This window comes from Lutjanus erythropterus, chromosome 21 (genome assembly GCF_056507025.1).
Source record: "Lutjanus erythropterus isolate fLutEry1 chromosome 21, fLutEry1.hap2, whole genome shotgun sequence".
NCBI classification, from domain to species: Eukaryota; Metazoa; Chordata; class Actinopteri; order Lutjaniformes; family Lutjanidae; genus Lutjanus; species Lutjanus erythropterus.
This window is the reverse complement of record NC_139337.1, coordinates 10,446,999-10,466,575: the sequence shown is the minus strand read 5'-3', so window position 1 is coordinate 10,466,575 and position 19,577 is coordinate 10,446,999. Positions and strand designations below refer to the sequence as shown.

The following is a 19,577-nucleotide window of genomic DNA, read 5'->3' as shown; positions in this document are numbered from 1 at the left end:
GTGATATTTAGATTTTATGGTCATACATGCAGAAGACAGTCACAGATGTCTTTACAAATACATTTGTAATTCTTAAAGTGTCCGTTGTTTTTTTCATATATAAACTCTTTCTCTTAAAGGTGCTCTGAAATCTACAATAAATGGCTCTCAACCTTTGCTCAAAAATCAAATACACAAGGTGTGCCCCTGTATGTTTGGGCTTATGAGTAAGTATCCTGATTTTTTTTTGTTTTTTATTATTAAAAAAACTCTGGTTATTGCCACAATAGTAATTATGACCTTGGTTTGAAGCTGAACTTTGTGATGGTTTTTACTCTTGATGGCAAGTCTTTTTTTTTTGACATACACAGGGAAAAAAGTGTCATTGTTTTAACGAGTATGAAATATCAGACAGCCATGAGCTACAGCATATTTATGTTTTGACAGGAAAGCGAAACGTGCTGACGCTGTCAGCAACTTTTTGACAGTGTTGCATCACGTGCCCAGTGATCTACTGAAGTAAGTTCAGTCTGTTTATATGTTAAGTAAAACTACTCATGAACATCAGGGCTTGGACTGAAGCATTTTCTCTATTTCTAGGAGAGCTTTTCTGAAGATGTGCAACAGTCCCGAGGCCTTCCTCTCCTTGCGCTCCCACTTCGTCAGCTCTCACGCCTTGCTGTGTGTGAGCCACTGGATTCTAGGTATTGGAGACCGCCATCTCTCCAACTTCATGATCAACATGGAAACAGGAGGCATGATTGGCATCGACTTTGGTCATGCATTCGGTTCAGCCACACAGGTTAGCATCACCCGCTAGCATGGTTAAAAATGCGGCAAACAGTAGACACCGTCGTCTCTTGGATAAATAATTTCCTCTCTTGTTCGTCCTCACAGTTCCTCCCGGTGCCTGAGCTCATGCCTTTCCGGCTGACCCAGCAGTTTGTGAATCTAATGCAGCCCCTGAAAGAGTCAGGTTTGATCCAGAGCGTCATGGTCCACTCCCTCCGTGCTTACAGAGCTGAGCCAGATCTGTTGCTAAACACCATGGACGTGTTCGTCAAGGAGCCCTCGCTGGACTGGAAGGTAACCATCACTCCTGCTACAACATTGTTGAATCATTGTTGAATTATCTAAAAAAAAACATAAATTCTGAAACAGTGCAAAGTGTGATGATCTTACAGTAGTTCTTGGTGTTATGGACAAAATTAAACATCACAATATTTTTGGATCTAATGACAAAGTGGTGAAAGTCCAAATTTAAAATTCAAGAAAAATCACATAAGTTCAGAAAATTACATCACTTTACTGTAATGCAGCCTTTAAAACCAGGAAAAGACAACACTTACATCATATGACAATATAACACGATCTGAAATCTAAAACTATATCTAGCGTCATATCACGATATCCTTATAATATCAACATATTGAGCAGCTCCACAGCCCTTCCAACCTGCACCCATGGTTATGAGCGTAGGGTAGTGACTGGAAGAATGAGATCACAGATAAACACAGCAGCTTGCTGGGCTGGTCAGGGCGTCACCATTAGAGATACTGTTTAGAAGCTCCAGAGAGAGCTCGGAAATCGTCTGGCTTTGGAACTACTTTTCTTTTTGCAATAAAGTTTAAACACTGGAGTACAAATTACTTTTCCCTTTTCCACTGAACAGAACTTTGAGCTGAAACAACTGAAGAAAGGAGGCTCGTGGACGAAGGACGTCAACATCAAAGAAATCAACTGGTATCCCTTACAGAAGGTCAACTTTGCCAGAAGAAAACTTGAAGGAGCAAATCCAGCTGCTATAACCAGGTATATTATCAAACCATGATATGACAGCTTGATCAGCAGGATTTTATTAATGTTAGACCACACTTTTTAATGTTTTTTAATAAAAGATGAGAAACTGTATGAGCTTGTAGAGTTGATGTGCCATTATGGTGAAAATGTTTCACTAAAAATTAATTTACACTATTAATAATAATAACTATTTTCACCAATTGAAGACAAATATTAATGTATAGTAGGGTTGGAAACCGTAATCTGTCACACGATGCAATTCTAACATCAAAACTACCATTCTGACACAATGTTCTGTCAGTTATCAGATAAAGATTAATATCGTCTTAACTTTTTCCCGTTATCTAAACACAGACCAGATGATTTGAACCCGGAATTTTAATGCATGTGATGAGATGTTTTGTTTTGTTTTGTCAGCGAGGAGCTGAAGCTGGGCTTCGAAAAGAACAGTGCCTTCTCTGGGATGCAGGCTGTGGCCTTGGGGACAAAGGAGCACAACGTTCGCGCTCAGCTTCCAGCTGCAGGCTTGTCTGTGGAGAAGCAGGTGGACTGTCTGCTCGACCAAGCCATGGACCAGAATGTACTTGGCAGAGTTTGGGTCGGCTGGGAACCGTGGATCTGATTCTTCAACTTGTGAAGTATAGTCATTCGGTATAAGTGGGGAAAAAATCGTATCGGTAGGTGAGGAGCCATGGGTCACACACATGGCGGTAATGTCAAACGTTTGCTCTTTCATAGCTGTGAAAAATAAACATGTATTGAGTTATGGCAGAGTTTTTATGGCAGGATCAGCATATTATCTCAAGAAATCTTGAAAAAGGATGGAATTTTAGAATTGTAATATAAGATTCTTGTTTTAAATCAATTTTTTTTTTTTGAAGAGAACCTGTCATTACCCTCATTTATAAATGTCTTTTAACTTCAAAAATTGAAATAAAATAAAAAATATTAAAGGTGCTTAAGAGGCTGATGTATAAAATATATGATCACTTTGGGTGTTTGAAATCCTACTTGACTTCTACAGCCAAAGACGACTGACAGTAATTCATGTAGGCGCTGGTCCAGAGGTGAAATACTGTCAGCTGAGATGTAAGCTGGAATACTGCAAACAAAAGGTAAGAAATGTATCACTGTGGGGGTGAAGCAGTTATTAGTTATGTTGCAATGAGGCAATTGGTAAAACTACTAGACATTTTTGCTGACATGTTGCACTGATTTAGTGATCTGTTTGTTGAGTAATATACCGGGCATTTTTAGATTATGCTCATGTAAGCTGGTTGTATTCTGTGACACAATGATTTAATGTTTTGCACTCTGTATTTAAGCATAATATTTTGTGCTTAAAGGTAAGAATGTGCATCTTTGCATTCAGAATTTTGCAGATTGAACTCCTGTTGTGAAAACTGAGCCAAAACATCTGTTAAGTAATGTAATGTCATATAAATATGCACACAGTTTTGTGCACACAGCCGGCTAAAACAAGCGCCATCGTTGACTAATGATATACATCATATTTTTCTGAAGTAGCGATCACATTTGTGCTTCGAATTTTGTTTAAAATTGTTGTGCAACTCATCATGGCACAATCTAGAAAAAAAATCCGAATCTCACATGAACGGTGCTGAGGTGTTACTTGATGTAAAAACCACAAACATCAATCGGTTTTTAGCCACATGAGCAGTGTTGCTCAAGCGATGGCAATGTCAGTCCACCACTTAGGTCCACACTGAAATATCTCAACAACTATTAACTGGACTGCAATGAAAAATGTCAAGAACTGGTGCAAGACCAAAGTGCTGTCAACATACTGGCTGTAAAATGTGAAAAAATCAGTTTTGAGTGTCTCCTCGTCTGTGTTAGTTGTTTGTACTAGCTCAGTGTATCTACTCCAGGCTTTCTCTATGTTGTTCACTGGTGTTCGGTAGGCTCCGGCAGCCCAGGCATCCCATTTCATTTCAGCACAAAAGGTGTCAAACTTAACAGTGAGAGCTTTAACTTCAGAGATGACCGCGCCCAGGCGGTCTGCTTCTGGCGTCAGCAGCAGCAGGGTTTTGAGTGCTCCACTAGCGATTGGCCCAACTACTGGCACTGGCGCTATACTAGCAATAAGCTCTCCAACCCCCCTGTAGTTTTTCTTCAACCAAACACCAAAGTTTTTGCTCCTGCTTGTGTGCTGATTTTGCTCCAGTTCTTGCTACGGTTGTCACTCGTCGAGAGATGTGTCCAGCTGAGCGCCCAAGACAGGGAGGCTGGGGGACATCAACAGCAGGAATACTAGGCCTGGAGACCACATGTCTGACAATACACACACATACTTAGTTAATTTTATGCTCACCGTATGGTTTATAACGAAGCTTTTGAAGGGACTGTTTGCCCCAAAATCAAAAATACATATTTTTACCATCTACATTGTTTTGGTGTCAGTTGCAGAGTTTTGCAGATATCAGCCATAGTGATGTCTGCTTTCTCTCAAATATAATGGAACTAAATGGCACTCGGCTTCTGGTGCTCAAAGCACCAAAAAAAAAACATTTGAAAAACACAACAGCAGTGTCCCTTTCCAGAAATCATGACTTGGCTACTCGAGATAATCCATAGAACTTGTGAGCAGTTTCATGTAGGAACTATTTTATTTCTACTGTCTGCGAACTGTAACCATGCAGAAGGAAGCGTACATGGATTAGACGCTCGTACTTGTCACAGGCTGGAATGTAAATTTTTAATGGTGCCCTCATTTGTTGAGCTATAACTGCTTCACCATGAGCAGATTTACACTTCCTTCCGTGTGATGATGAGGTTGGTGGGTATTGTTCAGTTGACGAAAAAGGTCCTACATGAAACTGTTCAAAACAAGGTCTGTTTTTATTTATTATCTTGGTTAACCGGGTCATGATTTCTGGAAAGAGACATTGCTGTTTCTATTTTTTGGGTGCAATGAGCACCACAAGCCAAGCACCATCTAGTCCCATTATATTTGAGACAAGGAAGAAATATCTATGGATGTTCTAACATTGGTAAATTGAGACTTGAGACAATAAATGTGCTACTCTATAGAACCAATACCAAGCAACAGATAGCTTTGGTAATGCATTGTGTTTCTACAAGAAGAAAAAGTTGCCCATAGTCATCAGACTACAGTTATATACAGAAAACAACTTAATATGCATCCCAAAATAGTCATATTTTATGACTAGAAGCCTCTTCTGTAGAACTCACACTAACGCACACCTTTTTAACAAAATACATGAAATCTATCAGCAGAGACAGCTGACCTGGAAGGAGACAGAGCTGATCTGTGGTATGGAGGCTCAGGAGGCTGATGGCTCAGCGCAGCGCAGCGGTCAGTCAGTCCTCAGAACGGTCAGCGAGTAAGATGTGGTTGGTTAGTCAAGAGATGAATGGAGTCCTGAAGAAAGTTGCAGATCTATAGGCTCATCGCCGGTCACTTTATAAATAGCTGACCTGGACCGCCTACTTGATGGTCAGGCAATTTTTCATCCATTTTTGGTGCGAAAGAGTTAGATGGGTGGCGTGACCTTGTAGCATAGAACAAAATAAGGGGAATTGGTGACCTGAGAGCATCTTGGTTGTTTAGTTACAAAAAGGGGAAAAGAGATTGTGGATTAAATGTGCAAATTGTGGTTGAGTTTATGATGAAACTGTGGTATGTTTTTGGTGCACTTGTCTCAAATAAGCCTGATGCACATGTTCTTTCGGCTTGCTTTAGCAAACTCTTGAGAAATTTTTCAAAATCAATGAAATCAACAGCTGGGGGTTGGGATTTTAGGGGGCTGCAGACTTTTTTCACAGCAGTCATTTTGATAGGAAACACTAGTGCAAACAAATTGTTACTAATGATGCTCAATGATGTTCTGTTTCTTTCATACAGAGTGACAGTGCTGCGATTGTGCTTGTTGGCTCCCTTGAAAGGCCCTGCTACACTAAATTGAATGGGACCATCACTGGTAACAGCTGTGTTTACCCTTCTGTTTCATATCAACAAGGCTGCCATGGAAAAAGCCACACCACTGGTGCACCTAATGGGTAATACATAATAGATATGACCCTTTTGCAATTTACAGCGGCAAAAAGCAAAATGTGTATACTTCCTCATGTAAGAGAGACTGTGCAACAGTTGTCTAAGCATGTGAGAGAAATGTGTGTGCAGGTTATCCATACAAATGTAATATTAATGGACATATATGATTGCATAAACTACAATGGCAGTAATTGAAACTAATTCCGTTAATCTCCACCAGTCACACTGAATTTTTGCCAAATAAAAAGTCACAGTAACTTTTTACTGATACAGTTCATGTAAGTATGAGCCTCACAAATTGAATTTGTTTTTCCAAACTGAATATTGATGATTCATGGGAAATGTGTTAAACTTTAAGTTAATACAATATGTAATCACTGTAGGCAAACTGGGACAAATTCTGAGGCTCATGAAAATTATTAGACATTAAAGCTTCAAACATAAACCACTCATAAAAGTTGAGTCATCGTAAAAAGCAGAAGTGTTACTTTTTGAACTGTGAGATGTTAACCTGCTTGATGCAAGGCAGGAAACATAAGATGCAAGGTTCCACTAAAGCAGAACTGATGAAGCACTTACTGGTTCCTGAAATACTTCAGGAACAAAAGCCTCTGCTGAGGACTTTATGCAATTTATCAACTGATTTTGTAATATCATCAGGGCCATTTAGAAGTCAAACGAATCTTTCAAGATATTTCAGATATATTAAACCTTGTAACTAAAACTAGTAAGGTTGAAACTTATTTTCATTATCAATGAATCTGTTGATTATCAACTCAATTAAATGTTTGGTCTATAAAACATCAACTTGCTTTGTTTTTTTCCAACCAAGAAACCAAAACCCAGTGACATTCAGTTTACCATAATGTTAAGATAAAGAGAAGCAGCAAATATTTGAGAGGCTGGTAGCATCAAGTGACACTTTTGCTTAAAATATGGCTTAAATGATCAATCAATTACCAAAATAGTTTCCAATGATTATGTGTACTGACAATCCAGTGAATTGAGTAATTTTTCTAGCTCTTGTACACGAGTCACCTGAGACTGCATGAGACACTTTGATCCTGTTTAATTTTACTCCACTTTATTTTAAAATGATTGTGTCCTTTTATAAAATAGCATTTATTAGCTGGTTCTGTGTAGTTTATGATTGACTTATCATATTATAAGATTGACTTAAACAAGCATCTTTATCAACTAATCATTTTCATCACACCTTACATGTTGCAGGCCTCTTTCACCATCCAGGTTTTGTATGAAGTTGGGCAATTGTTGGGCAATTCTTGAACTAATTCCTAATGTCACAGGAACAGGACAGAATTGCTACCTAACTAAAAAAAAAAACCACACAAACATCAGTTAATCCATTTTTAATAGATTATACAATCAAAAAATAAGGAAACAAGAGTTGAGCTGACAGATAAATGTCCATAACTCAATATTTCAGTAATGCTGACACAGTGTCAATGTTATTTCCCTCCTTTTTGCACAAAAATGTCAATAATTCGTGTATTCCTCAGTCCAGAGTTGACATGGTGGCATGGCATGGGACTGGGTCACTTGTTGTAGTGTGTTCACAGTTTATATATCAGAATTACTCGGGTAAAACTGTTGGTTTGGAAGAATTCCTTTGGCATGCATGCGTTTAATCCCCTCAAATGAACACTGTGGCAATTTTAATACACATAATACTACACTGCCTTTTACTGTCACTCCATTGCTTAGTTGTCCCTTCCATTGGTCTCTTTTGCATAGGACATTAACCACCATATAATAATGGTGTCAAGGTACACATGCCATTCCCTGTTTTTTAAAAAATGTAGACACTGTGACAAAGTTGCCAGGAAATCTGGAAAATTACCTGGACAGGCGGCTTATTAACATTATTTTTTGGTCACTGTCCATGTAGTGTGACTGAGGCCTTCATGTTTTGTTTTTTTTGTTTTGTTTTTGTTTTTTTTTTAACTCGTCATGACTAAGTGTTATTTTAATGCATGGCTTTATAAAACCAGTAGAACCCAAGTTTTACAGAATACAAAAACATAAATTTGAACATAAGCTTTTTTCAATAAAAATCATTTCAACATTAGTAATCACTTTCTTTTAAAAAAAATTACATTAAATTTGCACTTACATAAAAAATAAAAAAAATATCAAGTAAAATGTGTAACACCCCACCGCAAAAAGTGTCAGGGGGAAAAAAAAGAAACAGCTGTTGGCCAACAGATCAGACCTGGGTTGTAGAAAGGCTGTTGTTACTGAGGCACCTTCATATGGTTTATCAGCCATACGAACAGTCTGACATTAACTACTCTGCATATTTTTGCATTATGTTAAATGAGTTAAATAACTGCATAAATAAATCTGAATTAAAAAAAAAAGTTTGGTACCAATACAAACAAATATTTCATTTTTGCAGATCATTTTCAATTTTATGCCTCTTCCCCTACTCTTCATGATAAAGAATACTCTCAAGACGAGGCTGACTAAATGAAAATATTAAGCCAAAATGAAATGTTACATGTTTTAAGGACTCTGGGTTAAGGCGCAGAAAAGCTGTTTTACTTGTTTCTTGCATTAGAGGACACTTACAACACAGACAATGAGAACAAAGGAGAAGTACCGTTTTAGTGTTAAAAAAGCATGTAGTGCATTCACTCTACATAGACAATCTTTTTTTATAGGTTTATATTTAATGACCTTAACTGCAATTAACTAGACTGAAATCTACCAAAGTGCGTGATGCATAATTTGTGTTTCATGTAGAACGTCACTGTTCAGTATTTTCTCTGTTGGTTATTTCCATGTTAGTGTTAGAGAAAGGACATCATTTTGTTCAGCCTCAGTCAGCCTTTTTAAATTATAAACAACCTTAAGTTATTTTTTTTATCAGAGATGTTTTAGGTTAAAGCAAACAGCAATACAGTTGAATTTAACTTTAGATTAATAAAACATCTAATATAAGTAAGGTCTTGCATAAGGAGAGGTGACAAATAGGACATCTTGTTGCACAAGAGGCTTTGTTAATCATTTGATTTGGTTCACTCTTACTGTCATAGTTCTATTAATTAGAATAATGCACCAAGAATGTGGATGTGTTTTCTGATGGCCAACAAATCCCAGTTGGTTTCAATGCATGCGACACTGTATCTTCTAAAACTAGACAGCAAACCAACACTCTGAGCTGATATCACACTGATATACAGACAGCTAATTCTCCTTTGACATTAAAAGCTGATGTTTTTGGTTTTATCAAACATGCCTGTCTTTAAAACTAGGAGGATTTTATTGATATTGAGCTGTAACATCAAATCATAGTCAGCTCCCCTCTCTCATCTTTCCAATTCATTTTCTAAGGGACTGTGCATCAATGTGATACCACAGGCTCAGAGATAAGGCTTACATCATTGACTCTTTCTTGTCTTTAAGAAAAAGTAATTAATGTTTACTGATGCAGATCAAGCTTATGGCTTAGGAAGAGCACAAAGGGGAGATTTTTAAAAGAACACAATATATCTGAAAACCTGCTGGCAGTGCACAGGTCTTGACTTGATTCAAGAGGAGAGAATGAAATTTAGTGTTCTGATTTTTAGAAATGAACTTGCAGAACTTGTTGTTCTGTATTTCTATCCCTGACCTTGTAAAAACAGTGAATCTAAAAACAGTGCATATATCATGTGTCATTACTGCATAAACATATAATCAACCTGATTTCTTCAGTCCACACTGCATACACCAAAGTCCAAATCTGCCTGCGGGTGATGCACCAATTCTTTCTACTAACTTGTGTGGACAGAAGATCCATAATCAGGTGACTGTCATTGTCATGGTGACAATGATAAACATGTGGTTGACTCAACGGTTGAATGGTGGTTGAAACGTTTGTTTAGGTTTAGGAAACAAAACCATTTGGTTAGGTTCACAAAAAACGCTGGCTTTTAGTTCTGTGTTTGTTTGACCCATCCATTCACCCGACCTACTCCATACACAGACGTTCTTGTTCTTTATACTACGTCACCTGACATTATTTTCTAATGGGAAGGACTGGTGTATCACCTGCCTACATACATACTCTTAAGTATTGTTATTTGTATGTAGATTGAAGAGAATTGACTGGTAATTTAAATTTTTTTTTTCCCGTGTGGTAAATAAGCAACATATACTATACTTTAGTACATTCTCTGGTTCTTGTGCTCTTTTAAAAATCTCAGAAATAGCAGAATGTTGGGTGATTCCCCTTTAATAACAGTATCATTCAATGTCCTTGTCATGCTGATCGCTTATATTTTCCTGTCCTTGTGTTCCTTTAAATTTACTGGTGTCAGTTAGGATTTGTGTAATGACACAAACACTTGGAGGCTTTGGGACAAAAAGTACTAAGTAGCCGACGTGAAGACGTCTTCATAAAAGTGCCAAATGATTCCATTCAGTTAGTAAATAGCAGACTCAAGGTGGGCTGGGAAATACTACCCAATATTATCTTCCCCACTTGTAGTAACAAGGAAATAAATTCATATTATACAAAAAGAAACTCTTTGTGGCTTGGTGTGCATAGCATATATACTGAAGGCATGACTTTCTCTGCTTTATAACAGGATTAAGTGTCATATACTGTTAGTTATATTTTGGGTCTCCACCCATTTATGAACTGCATGAGTTTCTTCACCTGCAGTTTGCTTAGCTTGAAGTCTTCAGAGAGAATCTCCTCAGTGAGCTGCAGGAGTAAATTCCCATCAATCTTCTCAGACACAAAGAGAGAAACAATGTCATCTGGAAGGCCAATAAACCGTAGTGATTTGGACACCTCTTCGATAGAAAGACCGGCCAGACTGGACGGGGGCTGCCACTGTGCAGTAGCAGGCAAGGATGGACAGTTCAGAGTTAATGAGTTAGAGATGGAATAAATCTCTTTTGTGCCCTGCTCGTGTTGAGTTAGTGAGCAATTTGAAGTCTCCGGCTCACTGTCGCAGGTTGTTCCTGACAGTAAATCTTTGCACGTCTTTATGGCATTTGTTTTTGGTGTTCTCGGTGGTAAGATGGGACAAGAGAGGCTCTGCTTAGTGTTAGATTCTTCTATCGGCTTGTCTCTGTACATTTCTGAATTGTAACTTGAAGATTTGGTGCAAAACTGATTCAGAGAAGCTTTCTGCAACCTGAAGTCCTTACTGCAGTGCGCGTGTTCTCTGCCATCAAAGTCAACAAGGCTGGACGTACAGGTTTTCGGGGTGCTCGGGGATCTCTTCCTGGGATAGCTGTAGTAGCTTCGACAGCTGGCCGGCAGAAATTCATCCATGCAGTGTGATTCTCCTCCACTGAAGTTATTTGGCCAAGACAGTCTGGACGACATCCCGTCCGATGGCAGGCTACCACTGGGCAAGGAGGCATTCGGCTCAGTGCAGTTGGATTTACCCCAGTTACACGGGTAGCACATGTGCTCTTGTGGGTCAGCTGCCTCTTGTTCATTTGCTCCACTACTGATGGAAAAAACATAAGATTCATTTAAGCAAACCTCATGTGGACCTCATCATATAATTTAAATATTTACAAAAACAAACAAAAACTTGAGATTTTACAGCTGAAACAGATAGTAAAGAAAATGGTGTGGGTTGCTGATGAATCACTTCTACACTCAAATGTGTCACAGAAAACTATACAGGTTAATTACTTAAGGCACCTATACAGAAAAAAATCCAAACCTCACATTTCAGAGGGAAGTTGAACAAAAGAGGGAAAAATTTAATGACTCACTTTTTCTCTAAGTCTATGAAATGTCAACACAAATAAGCCTTTAAAACTGAATCATCTGAATTTATACAACCTCACTCTTCTGAAAATAAATACAGTATACTAATTGTTTTCGTTGTTAATTTAATGAGGTGTAATTGATGTCACATGTGTGCTATGAAACGATTCCAGTTCTTACATGTTGTGGAGACCAGAAGAATAGTAGGACAGGGTTGGACTTGGAGACCGAGTCTCTTGCTGCCGTGGCTTGGACAGGATGGGCACTGATGGCATCTGTTTCAAACTTCTTGGAGGAATTGGTGGGGCGTTCAAAAGACGGCATTCCTCCTTCACCTAGAAAGGAAATGAACTGACATTAAAACTGACAACAAAATCCAACATATTAACTTTTAAAACTGAGGGTGTTGGACTCTGCTTTCAGTTATGAGCTTCAAGGTCCCATTTTGATAACATTTATAGCCTGTTTTTATCTGTAATAACCATTCAAAGTATTTACATTCTCAATATAGTACTTTTTATTGTAGGGGTGGAGTTCACCATTCCCATGCTGGATACAGACTACCAACCTAAGCATGAAGGATTTGCAGGAAAACAACGTCTGCATGAAGCCAAGGGCAATCTTATCTCAAGTGTTTTCACAACTGTATTTGGCTCATTTGCTCTGGACCAAAAGAAAACCTAGTATTTTGTGGCACTTTAGTTACGGTCCAGTTCCTGTTCACACTGACTTGTTACAAACAAAACAAAAGGAGTACAAAGACTGGTAGCTGGTTGACTGGACAGTTTTGGCTACTGTCATCATCCTGCAACATCAAGAGTCATTTCCAGTAGTGTTTGTGTCAGCAGATCACTTGTCATTTTTGCAAAGGAGTAGTGGACCACCATCATAAGTATGCTTTCGTTGATGTATAATCACCTAAAAAATCACTGTGTTTTCATTACCTTAAAATGAGTCATTTATATCTACAGAGGGTGCAGGTCCTCTTCCATGGAGGCTGCAATGTTGAAACACTATGTTTCGACAGTAGCCCAGAACAAACAAACCAAACACTGGCTCAAGAGAAGGCCTTTAGGTAGGTAGGTTTCCTTCTCACTTGGAAGGGGAGGGTAAGAAATGTCTTTGGAATATGGGAGGCTGCTGCTAGATGCCACAAAATTCTACACACTGACCCTTTAAATGAAGAGAAGCAGGGTGCAGGCTGCACACCTCCAACTCCTCTGCAAGGTAACCGACTTTACTAAGTCCTGTTGCTGTGGGGAAAACTACTCATGCTATGTGTAGCATGAAATCAGAATCTCGGTTGCAGTCATTACTGAATGACCTCTTGTTAAAACCAGTGCACTTATGTTTGGTTGCGCTTTGAACAGATGTCCCTGCTGTAGGAGTATTTACTGTGGTGTTAAACTGTACTTGCTGTTGAGACAGTAACCATGGGTGTTGACAATCAAGCAAGACTGAAATCTTAAGGATTACAACTTAAAGTATAACGGATTATACTCACAGCTTCAGACTTGGGTGGGACTGGTGGTGGAGTAAGAGACACATCTAAGCTATTTGCTGCACCAAGAGGACAAGTAACTGGGTAGGACAGGGCTGCTGTTGTGCCACAGCCGTTGTTGATGCCTCGAATCCCCTCACTTAAAGAAGGTTTTGGGATCTGACCTCTCAAGTGATCCAACCACAGCTCCTCATAGGGAACGTCCGACTTGTTGAGGGATGGTTGTTGGTTTGTGCTGTCCAGCATCTCGGGGAAAAAGTGTTCATTTTCTACCGAGTCTGAAGGGATGCTGTCAGAGGGCAGGAGAGCCCAGTCTCCACAGAGTGTCATGCAGCCCTGCAGATTGACCTCACTGTTACCGTGCAGGTTGCTGCCATACACACACACAGACAGTCGATGGAAGGACTGGGTGAGTTCGTCCCTGGCGTAGGTTAAAGAGCTGGGAATCTGCATGTGGTTAGGACACCCGTTGGAGTTGCTGCTGCCTCCGCTGCTTCCACTGCAACTACCATTCCCACTGCTTTTCTTCGGGCTCTTACCGTCATCGTTCCAATCCGTCCGCACATCACGGACGGCGCGAGAATAGTCGTCTATGTCAAACTGCTCCTGGCAGAACGAGAACCAGCGATGTACCATAGTATCCAGCCACAACTCTCCTTGCAGCAATTCCTCTGGAACAATAAATCTCGGCATGGCCATGTGAAAGGGAAAATGGACGGGGATAATTTTGTTGCTTCGCAGAATGCAACACACAACCACCGTTTTCGTCTGGATGTTGACCAATTTGTAGCGATGACCCTCACGGATGAGGTGGAGGTCATGCTGGTTGCGAGGTGGACTGCTGGGTACTGTGACATTGACTGGGAGACGGGTTTTCTCCACAATGTTCCTGATGGTGTGCTCGCCATCCTGCATCTGGAGCTCCAGTGGACTGCAGGTGCTGAACCTGCCTTTGCACTGGAAGGGCAGGCTGATGCTCTCGTTGGTGCGATGGTTCATGCAGATCAAGCAAGGCATCTTGCCTCGACCAATCTTACTGATGGAGTTCAGCTTCCCAATCTTCTTGAAAATGGTGTTGAATCTTGATTTTTCTTTGGAGGTCTTGGCATAAAGGATCTCAGCCTGGCCCATTAATGTCAGTTCATCCCCAGTGCTCAGTGTAATGTTGTAAACTTCAGTGTCTTCATTACATTCCCCTGAAGCCATCTGTGAAAACATGACGTGGGTTAAGTGCTGAAGAAATTAAAGAAAGCATTTCCACTATGAGATTTTGACACATAAGTAAAAACCTTATCAGTAAACATTATGTCACTGCATTAGCAGTTACTTTCTGTATAGATTCTGTCACTGGTTTATACAAGGAAACATTTTTATAAATGAGCTTCTGAGACAAAGTAAATATTGGCGCCAGCAAAGATTGTCTATAAGTATCATTTTTAATAATGTCCTAATAGATTTTAAACCTGGTTTGCAATGAATTTTCTAAAAAAAACAAAAAAACAAAACAAAACAAAAACGAAGCGATTTAAATATGCTGTATACAGTGCTGCAGGGATGATGTGTTTTAGTAGGCCAACCTGGAAGTCAGCATCGCCCTGGTTTCCTCCACAAAAAGTCAATGGGATTTTTCCACTGGATTTTGGATTAGTGTGGAAATCTCTGTGGTGAACTAAAGTTTGTATTTACACGTTCTGTTCTGCAGGTTCAGCCACAAACACCACTTTTATGAGTGCAGCATTGGATATTGTTGATGATATGAAAATGAAAAGTCAGGTGCTATTCAAGGCCTTTAGGGACCAGTTACAAGATATAACTAAACCAAACAATAACAGTCCAGCTTCCTGGTGGGTCTAATGTTCAGGTGAAGAAAAATCCGAGGCACTCTGAATGTCAATATAAAAATAAAAATCCCTTACTCACTCATGCATTCCTCAGCCAATTAAAAAATATTTTTATATTTACAATCAGCATGCCTCAGATTTTCCTGATTACCATTCATTACTTTGAACTGAATACTGGATGCACCACTAAGCTGGACAGGTCTTGTTTGTTTTATTTCAGTCTGACCACTTTTATGATTTCTGAAGCAGAAATGCAATTGGCAAAAGTACAGAAGCTAATGTTAGGCTTTAAACAAACTATTGAATGATATTATCATATAAAACCAAGTAGACCCAGAAAGAATAGCTGTGGCTATGCAGAATGATATCTTATTTAACAAACAACCAAACATGACTTCTGATCACTTCCACTAAGTGATGACCAAGTGTGACATTAAATGTCCCAGACAACCTCTCTATTCTCATTTAGCCACTTGTTAATAACCACCTATTTTAAGACGTGTATAAGCTACAAAACAGGAACATTTCATAAGCTTGTGTTAACCACAGACCTTATTCCAGGCATCTAACCAAAACCCCACTGACTTAGAGATGAGGGAACTGTAAGTGCTAATGTGGTGACTTGTTTCTGAGCTGTAGGACTCATTCACTCTATTGGGATTTTTAACACCAGGATTCCTAGACTTACTGGCAAAAGATATTCATGTTAACACTACAGACTCCACAACCAGCCAATTATAATAATCCCTTCAACAGATCAGATGTACCTTAACATTGAATGTGATTTCTTCCATGACGTATACCCTCTCAGGGAATGCTTTGGCCACCTCCTCCACACTGTTGAAGTACTGCACAGGCTCCTTGACATCTCTGTCCTGCTCCAGTAGCTTAAACTGGCCTAAAACAGGAAAGAACACTTCAGTGCAACTGACATGGTCATTGTACGTACTTTCAACAATGATACAATAAAACTCCTCTCCAAATGTCTTATGTATTTTTGAAGGCTGCAGCACAAATGTCAGAGCTTGAAATCATCATCTGAGAAGCCCTGTCAACTGTCAGCTGAAACACCAGACTTTTTTGGTTGTGATACAGAGACACATCATCAAAAGACAATGTCAAGCAAATTCAAGAGCATAGAGCATCCATGCAGATGTAGCTCACCTTCATAGTGCACTGGGATCTCTATTTTGGGCCCAATGACATAGTGTCCCTCCTCCAGACTGTGAGCAGTAATGGTTGTCCACTGACGGCAGGAATGAATCAAGAGGTAGTCATTGTCTCTGAGCCCTTCAACCAACTGACCTGCAGGGATTAAAACAATAAGCAGAAAACAGATTATTTCTTACAATCCAGGATATATTGTAATACTGCAATAGACAAAAATCATGTGCAATAGATTTAACAAACTTTAACTTTAAAGTTTATTAACCAATAACAACCATCATGTAACATGTGAAACATCATGAGAGTGTTGCATCATGACACTTGCAGAATCTAAACGTTTTATTGGATACATCTGGTGGCTGTGTTGTGGCATTTGTTCTATTAATTAGCCCGATTAGACACACAGTGTTGTCTAGAATGTGGGTCATGGCAGCATTAAAATTAATTCATAATGTCCATGGTTGGGGCTAAGTATCCAGAGGAATGCAATGATTGCTGTTTTCCTTTTTTATACCACTTGTGGGTTTCACAGGCTGCTCCACTCAGGCCAAGGCATTGGATTACTCAGCACACTCAAGTCACTATCCTCCATAGAGAATGACTAATGCCCTAATCCATACCTCTCTAAAAAAGCAAGCACTGCCATTTAAAAATACAATACACCAGCACAATTCTGCACCAGAGGCTTAGCAGACTGTGACAGACGATGGGAAGACAGAACAAAACTATAGCTGGTTTCATAATGGCTCCATTTCAAAGTGCATACCATAATAAACATGCTTGTTAGTTACACAATTGTCAAAACAGCTGTTGTAGAGATAAATTCCATGAGCCATGCAAGTATCTGTAGTTTTATCCTCTGTTCATCTTCGTCTAACTGTCTGAAAGAGCTTCACAATTAATTGAAGTATTACTGAAATCACAGTCTGGCCTTGTAATTTCCAAATCGCAGACGCTGCATTTTTTTTCTTGGTAGAAGTAAAATGTGTGACAAAACAGCATTACGATGCCATACTGTATCTGTCTTTTTTGTACCATATTGTACAGACCTACATTACTAGTTAACTTAAATGTTGTACCTAGGTTGAGGTCAAAGATGATTAGAGCTGCAACAATTAGCGGATTAATCAACTAGTCAATTGAAAGAAAATTAGCTGTACATTATTTTGATAATCGATTAATAGTTTCAATCATTTTTCAAGCAAAACATTTTCTGGTTCCAATGTGTTAACTCATTTTCTTTGTCACGTATGATGATGATTTATGATAAATGAAAAGTTTTTAGGTTTCGGAGAAGAAGAAGCCGTTTTGGGAAACTGTGATGAGCATTTTTCACAATATCTTCACATTTTATAGACTAAATGATTAATCAATAAAATACCTGGCAGAGTAATCAATAATGACAGCACTTGCCTTAAAGATGATTTTTCAGCCTTGAATGAATTTAATTAATCCTGCTACAGCTGTTACTTCTAAGCATTACTTTCTTTATTATTATTTATGCTGCACATGTGCCCTTTATAAATACAATTTTCAAGAAGTCACTGTTACATCGTCTTCTAATGCCTTCCTATGTTGTCCCTAACATGAAATACTAACGTTATTATGATAGAATTAGATAGAAGTAGTATAATAGTCGTTTTTACTATCAAAAAGTGCCTTCACTTACAAGGCTGGAGAGTGACCACGAAGAGGTTACAGGACATCTATAACACTGACATAATACAGGCGCAACATTCACCTTTCATCATTAGAAAATGCCAACTTTTCTAATCGTGGCTACATAATTTAGCTGACATTTAATAGGATAACATAACACAAGACCAACCACAAACAATGTGTCTTACAAATGGCATAGTTTACCTTATCAGTTAGCTGCTAGCTAGCAACGGAGCAGCTCCCAAAAGCAAACTATCAGTGACAGAAAGTTACTCACCGTTATCCAGCTTGACAATTTGAGGCAGCCTGTAAGAACTGACAAGCTGGTCTAATGGTAAGGACGTCGTGCTCCATGTAACATCTTTTAAGTTGTTGTACAACATTGTTCCAAGGTCCATTTTGCTAGCTTACATTAGCCAACTGGAGAGCTAGCAATGTGTAAACACGGTCACAAAAGGCTGCGCGAAGCTAACCGAGCTAATAATACATCAGCTGTCCTTCTACAGCTTTACATTTGGTGCGTTTTTTATTCATCGTCGCATATAGCTAGACTACGTATCATTAAAGTCCGTTGTAGTGTGATAATGTAGCAGAGCCATGTTTGTTTAGCTAGCGACGGCTGCATCAAGGCAACTGGTCGATATATGAGTAACGGAAACACGTACTTTTTCCTTTTAAAATAAAAGCATTATTTACTTTGGGGGTGCACAACTAAGTGTGAAGCATGAACAAAATAGTTAGAATAGTTAAAATAGTTTGCTTACAGAATGAGATATTGCGTGCTAGACTACATGTTATTTGTAAATGGTTCATTGGCTGTTCACAAGCGACGTATATTTTTAAAGTCTTTAGAGGAAGTTATAGTACTAGTTGTAGTTTTCTTTAAGACGTTCTAAAAAAGTACTCAGATCTTTTACATAAGTACTTGAGTAAATGTACTTGGTATCATCATAGTGTCGAAATACGCTGACTTACTTAAACTAACTTAAGTATAAGCATTAAAATATAGCCCACTTGAAGTACAAAAAGCAAAATTAATCATTATGCAGAATGTCCCATTTCAAATTGTATTATTTGTTATATCACTGGATTATACTTAGTGATGCTTTCATGTGTTGCATCTGGTAAAGAGTAGAGTAATGGATTTTATAATGAGCAGATTAATCTGTAATAATACAAAATATTTTATTAGTTGATTTATATTTTCTATTAAAGTCCATTGTGTAAGATTTAGGAGGGTGTGTCAGGAATGGAATATAATATTCATAAGTATGTTTTCATTGGTGTATAATCACCTGAAAATAAGAACTGTGTTACCTTAGAATGAGCCCTTTATGTGTATGGCATGTTAAATCTCCATGTTGCTACAGTAGCCCAGAATAGACAAACCTAACTCTGGTTCTAGATTTGACCTTTTGGGTTTCTTAACAAGTTTCACAACCATTGTAGTTTTTCCATACACTTGGAAGGGGAGGGTGATGTGAGCCATAATCAGTTGTTTGCAATCTACAATCTACACTTTGGTCCCTTAATAATCTGAATTTGCAAAATAACTAAAGCTATCAAATAAATATAGGGGAGAAAAAAGTCCAATATTTGCCTCCAAAATGTAGTGGAGTAGAAGTATAAGTACCTCAAGTTGTACTTACTTACAGTACTTAAGTAAATGTACTTAGTTACTTTCCACCAATACCGATTTCCAATTGCTTGTCTCAGTCATCCCTCTGCACCTCAGTTTAAAGCAGAGACTGATCATGTCCCTCTGAAGAAATAAATAATATAACCCATTTATGATATGTTTATGTTCAAGGGAACTAAGTGATGTGGGATAGTACACAAACACACACA

At 38.7% G+C, this 19,577-nt stretch overlaps 2 protein-coding genes across 4 annotated transcripts in view; one reads left to right on the top strand and one right to left on the bottom strand.

The window, feature by feature from the left end:
• prkdc (protein kinase, DNA-activated, catalytic subunit) overlaps positions 1 to 2,586 on the top strand; it is a 35,705-nt gene extending 33,119 nt beyond the window's left edge. The window contains exons 81-86 of the mRNA XM_084746969.1: positions 120 to 206; positions 427 to 498; positions 580 to 781; positions 877 to 1,065; positions 1,652 to 1,791; positions 2,197 to 2,586. Of these exons, the coding sequence (XP_084603095.1) occupies positions 120 to 206; positions 427 to 498; positions 580 to 781; positions 877 to 1,065; positions 1,652 to 1,791; positions 2,197 to 2,401 (895 nt within the window). The 3' untranslated portion in view covers positions 2,402 to 2,586. The remainder of the gene's footprint in view (positions 1 to 119; positions 207 to 426; positions 499 to 579; positions 782 to 876; positions 1,066 to 1,651; positions 1,792 to 2,196) is intronic.
• A 1,344-nt stretch (positions 2,587 to 3,930) lies between these two features.
• Positions 3,931 to 18,363, bottom strand: garem1 (GRB2 associated regulator of MAPK1 subtype 1). 3 transcript variants are annotated; one of them, XM_084747439.1, is made up of 7 exons: positions 18,007 to 18,363; positions 16,068 to 16,208; positions 15,671 to 15,801; positions 13,066 to 14,268; positions 11,742 to 11,896; positions 10,485 to 11,292; positions 3,931 to 4,074 (listed from the first exon to the last, which is right to left on the bottom strand). In XM_084747439.1, the coding sequence occupies exons 1-7, from the start codon at positions 18,125 to 18,127 to the stop codon at positions 4,054 to 4,056; spliced, it is 2,580 nt and encodes an 859-aa protein (XP_084603565.1). In that variant the 5' UTR covers positions 18,128 to 18,363; the 3' UTR covers positions 3,931 to 4,053. The 3 variants fall into 3 exon arrangements, with proteins under 3 accessions (XP_084603565.1, XP_084603563.1, XP_084603564.1); XM_084747437.1 differs by lacking the exon at positions 3,931 to 4,074 and having other exon boundaries at positions 7,174 to 11,292; XM_084747438.1 differs by lacking the exon at positions 3,931 to 4,074 and having other exon boundaries at positions 7,174 to 11,289.
• Between the last annotated feature and the right edge of the window lie 1,214 nt (positions 18,364 to 19,577).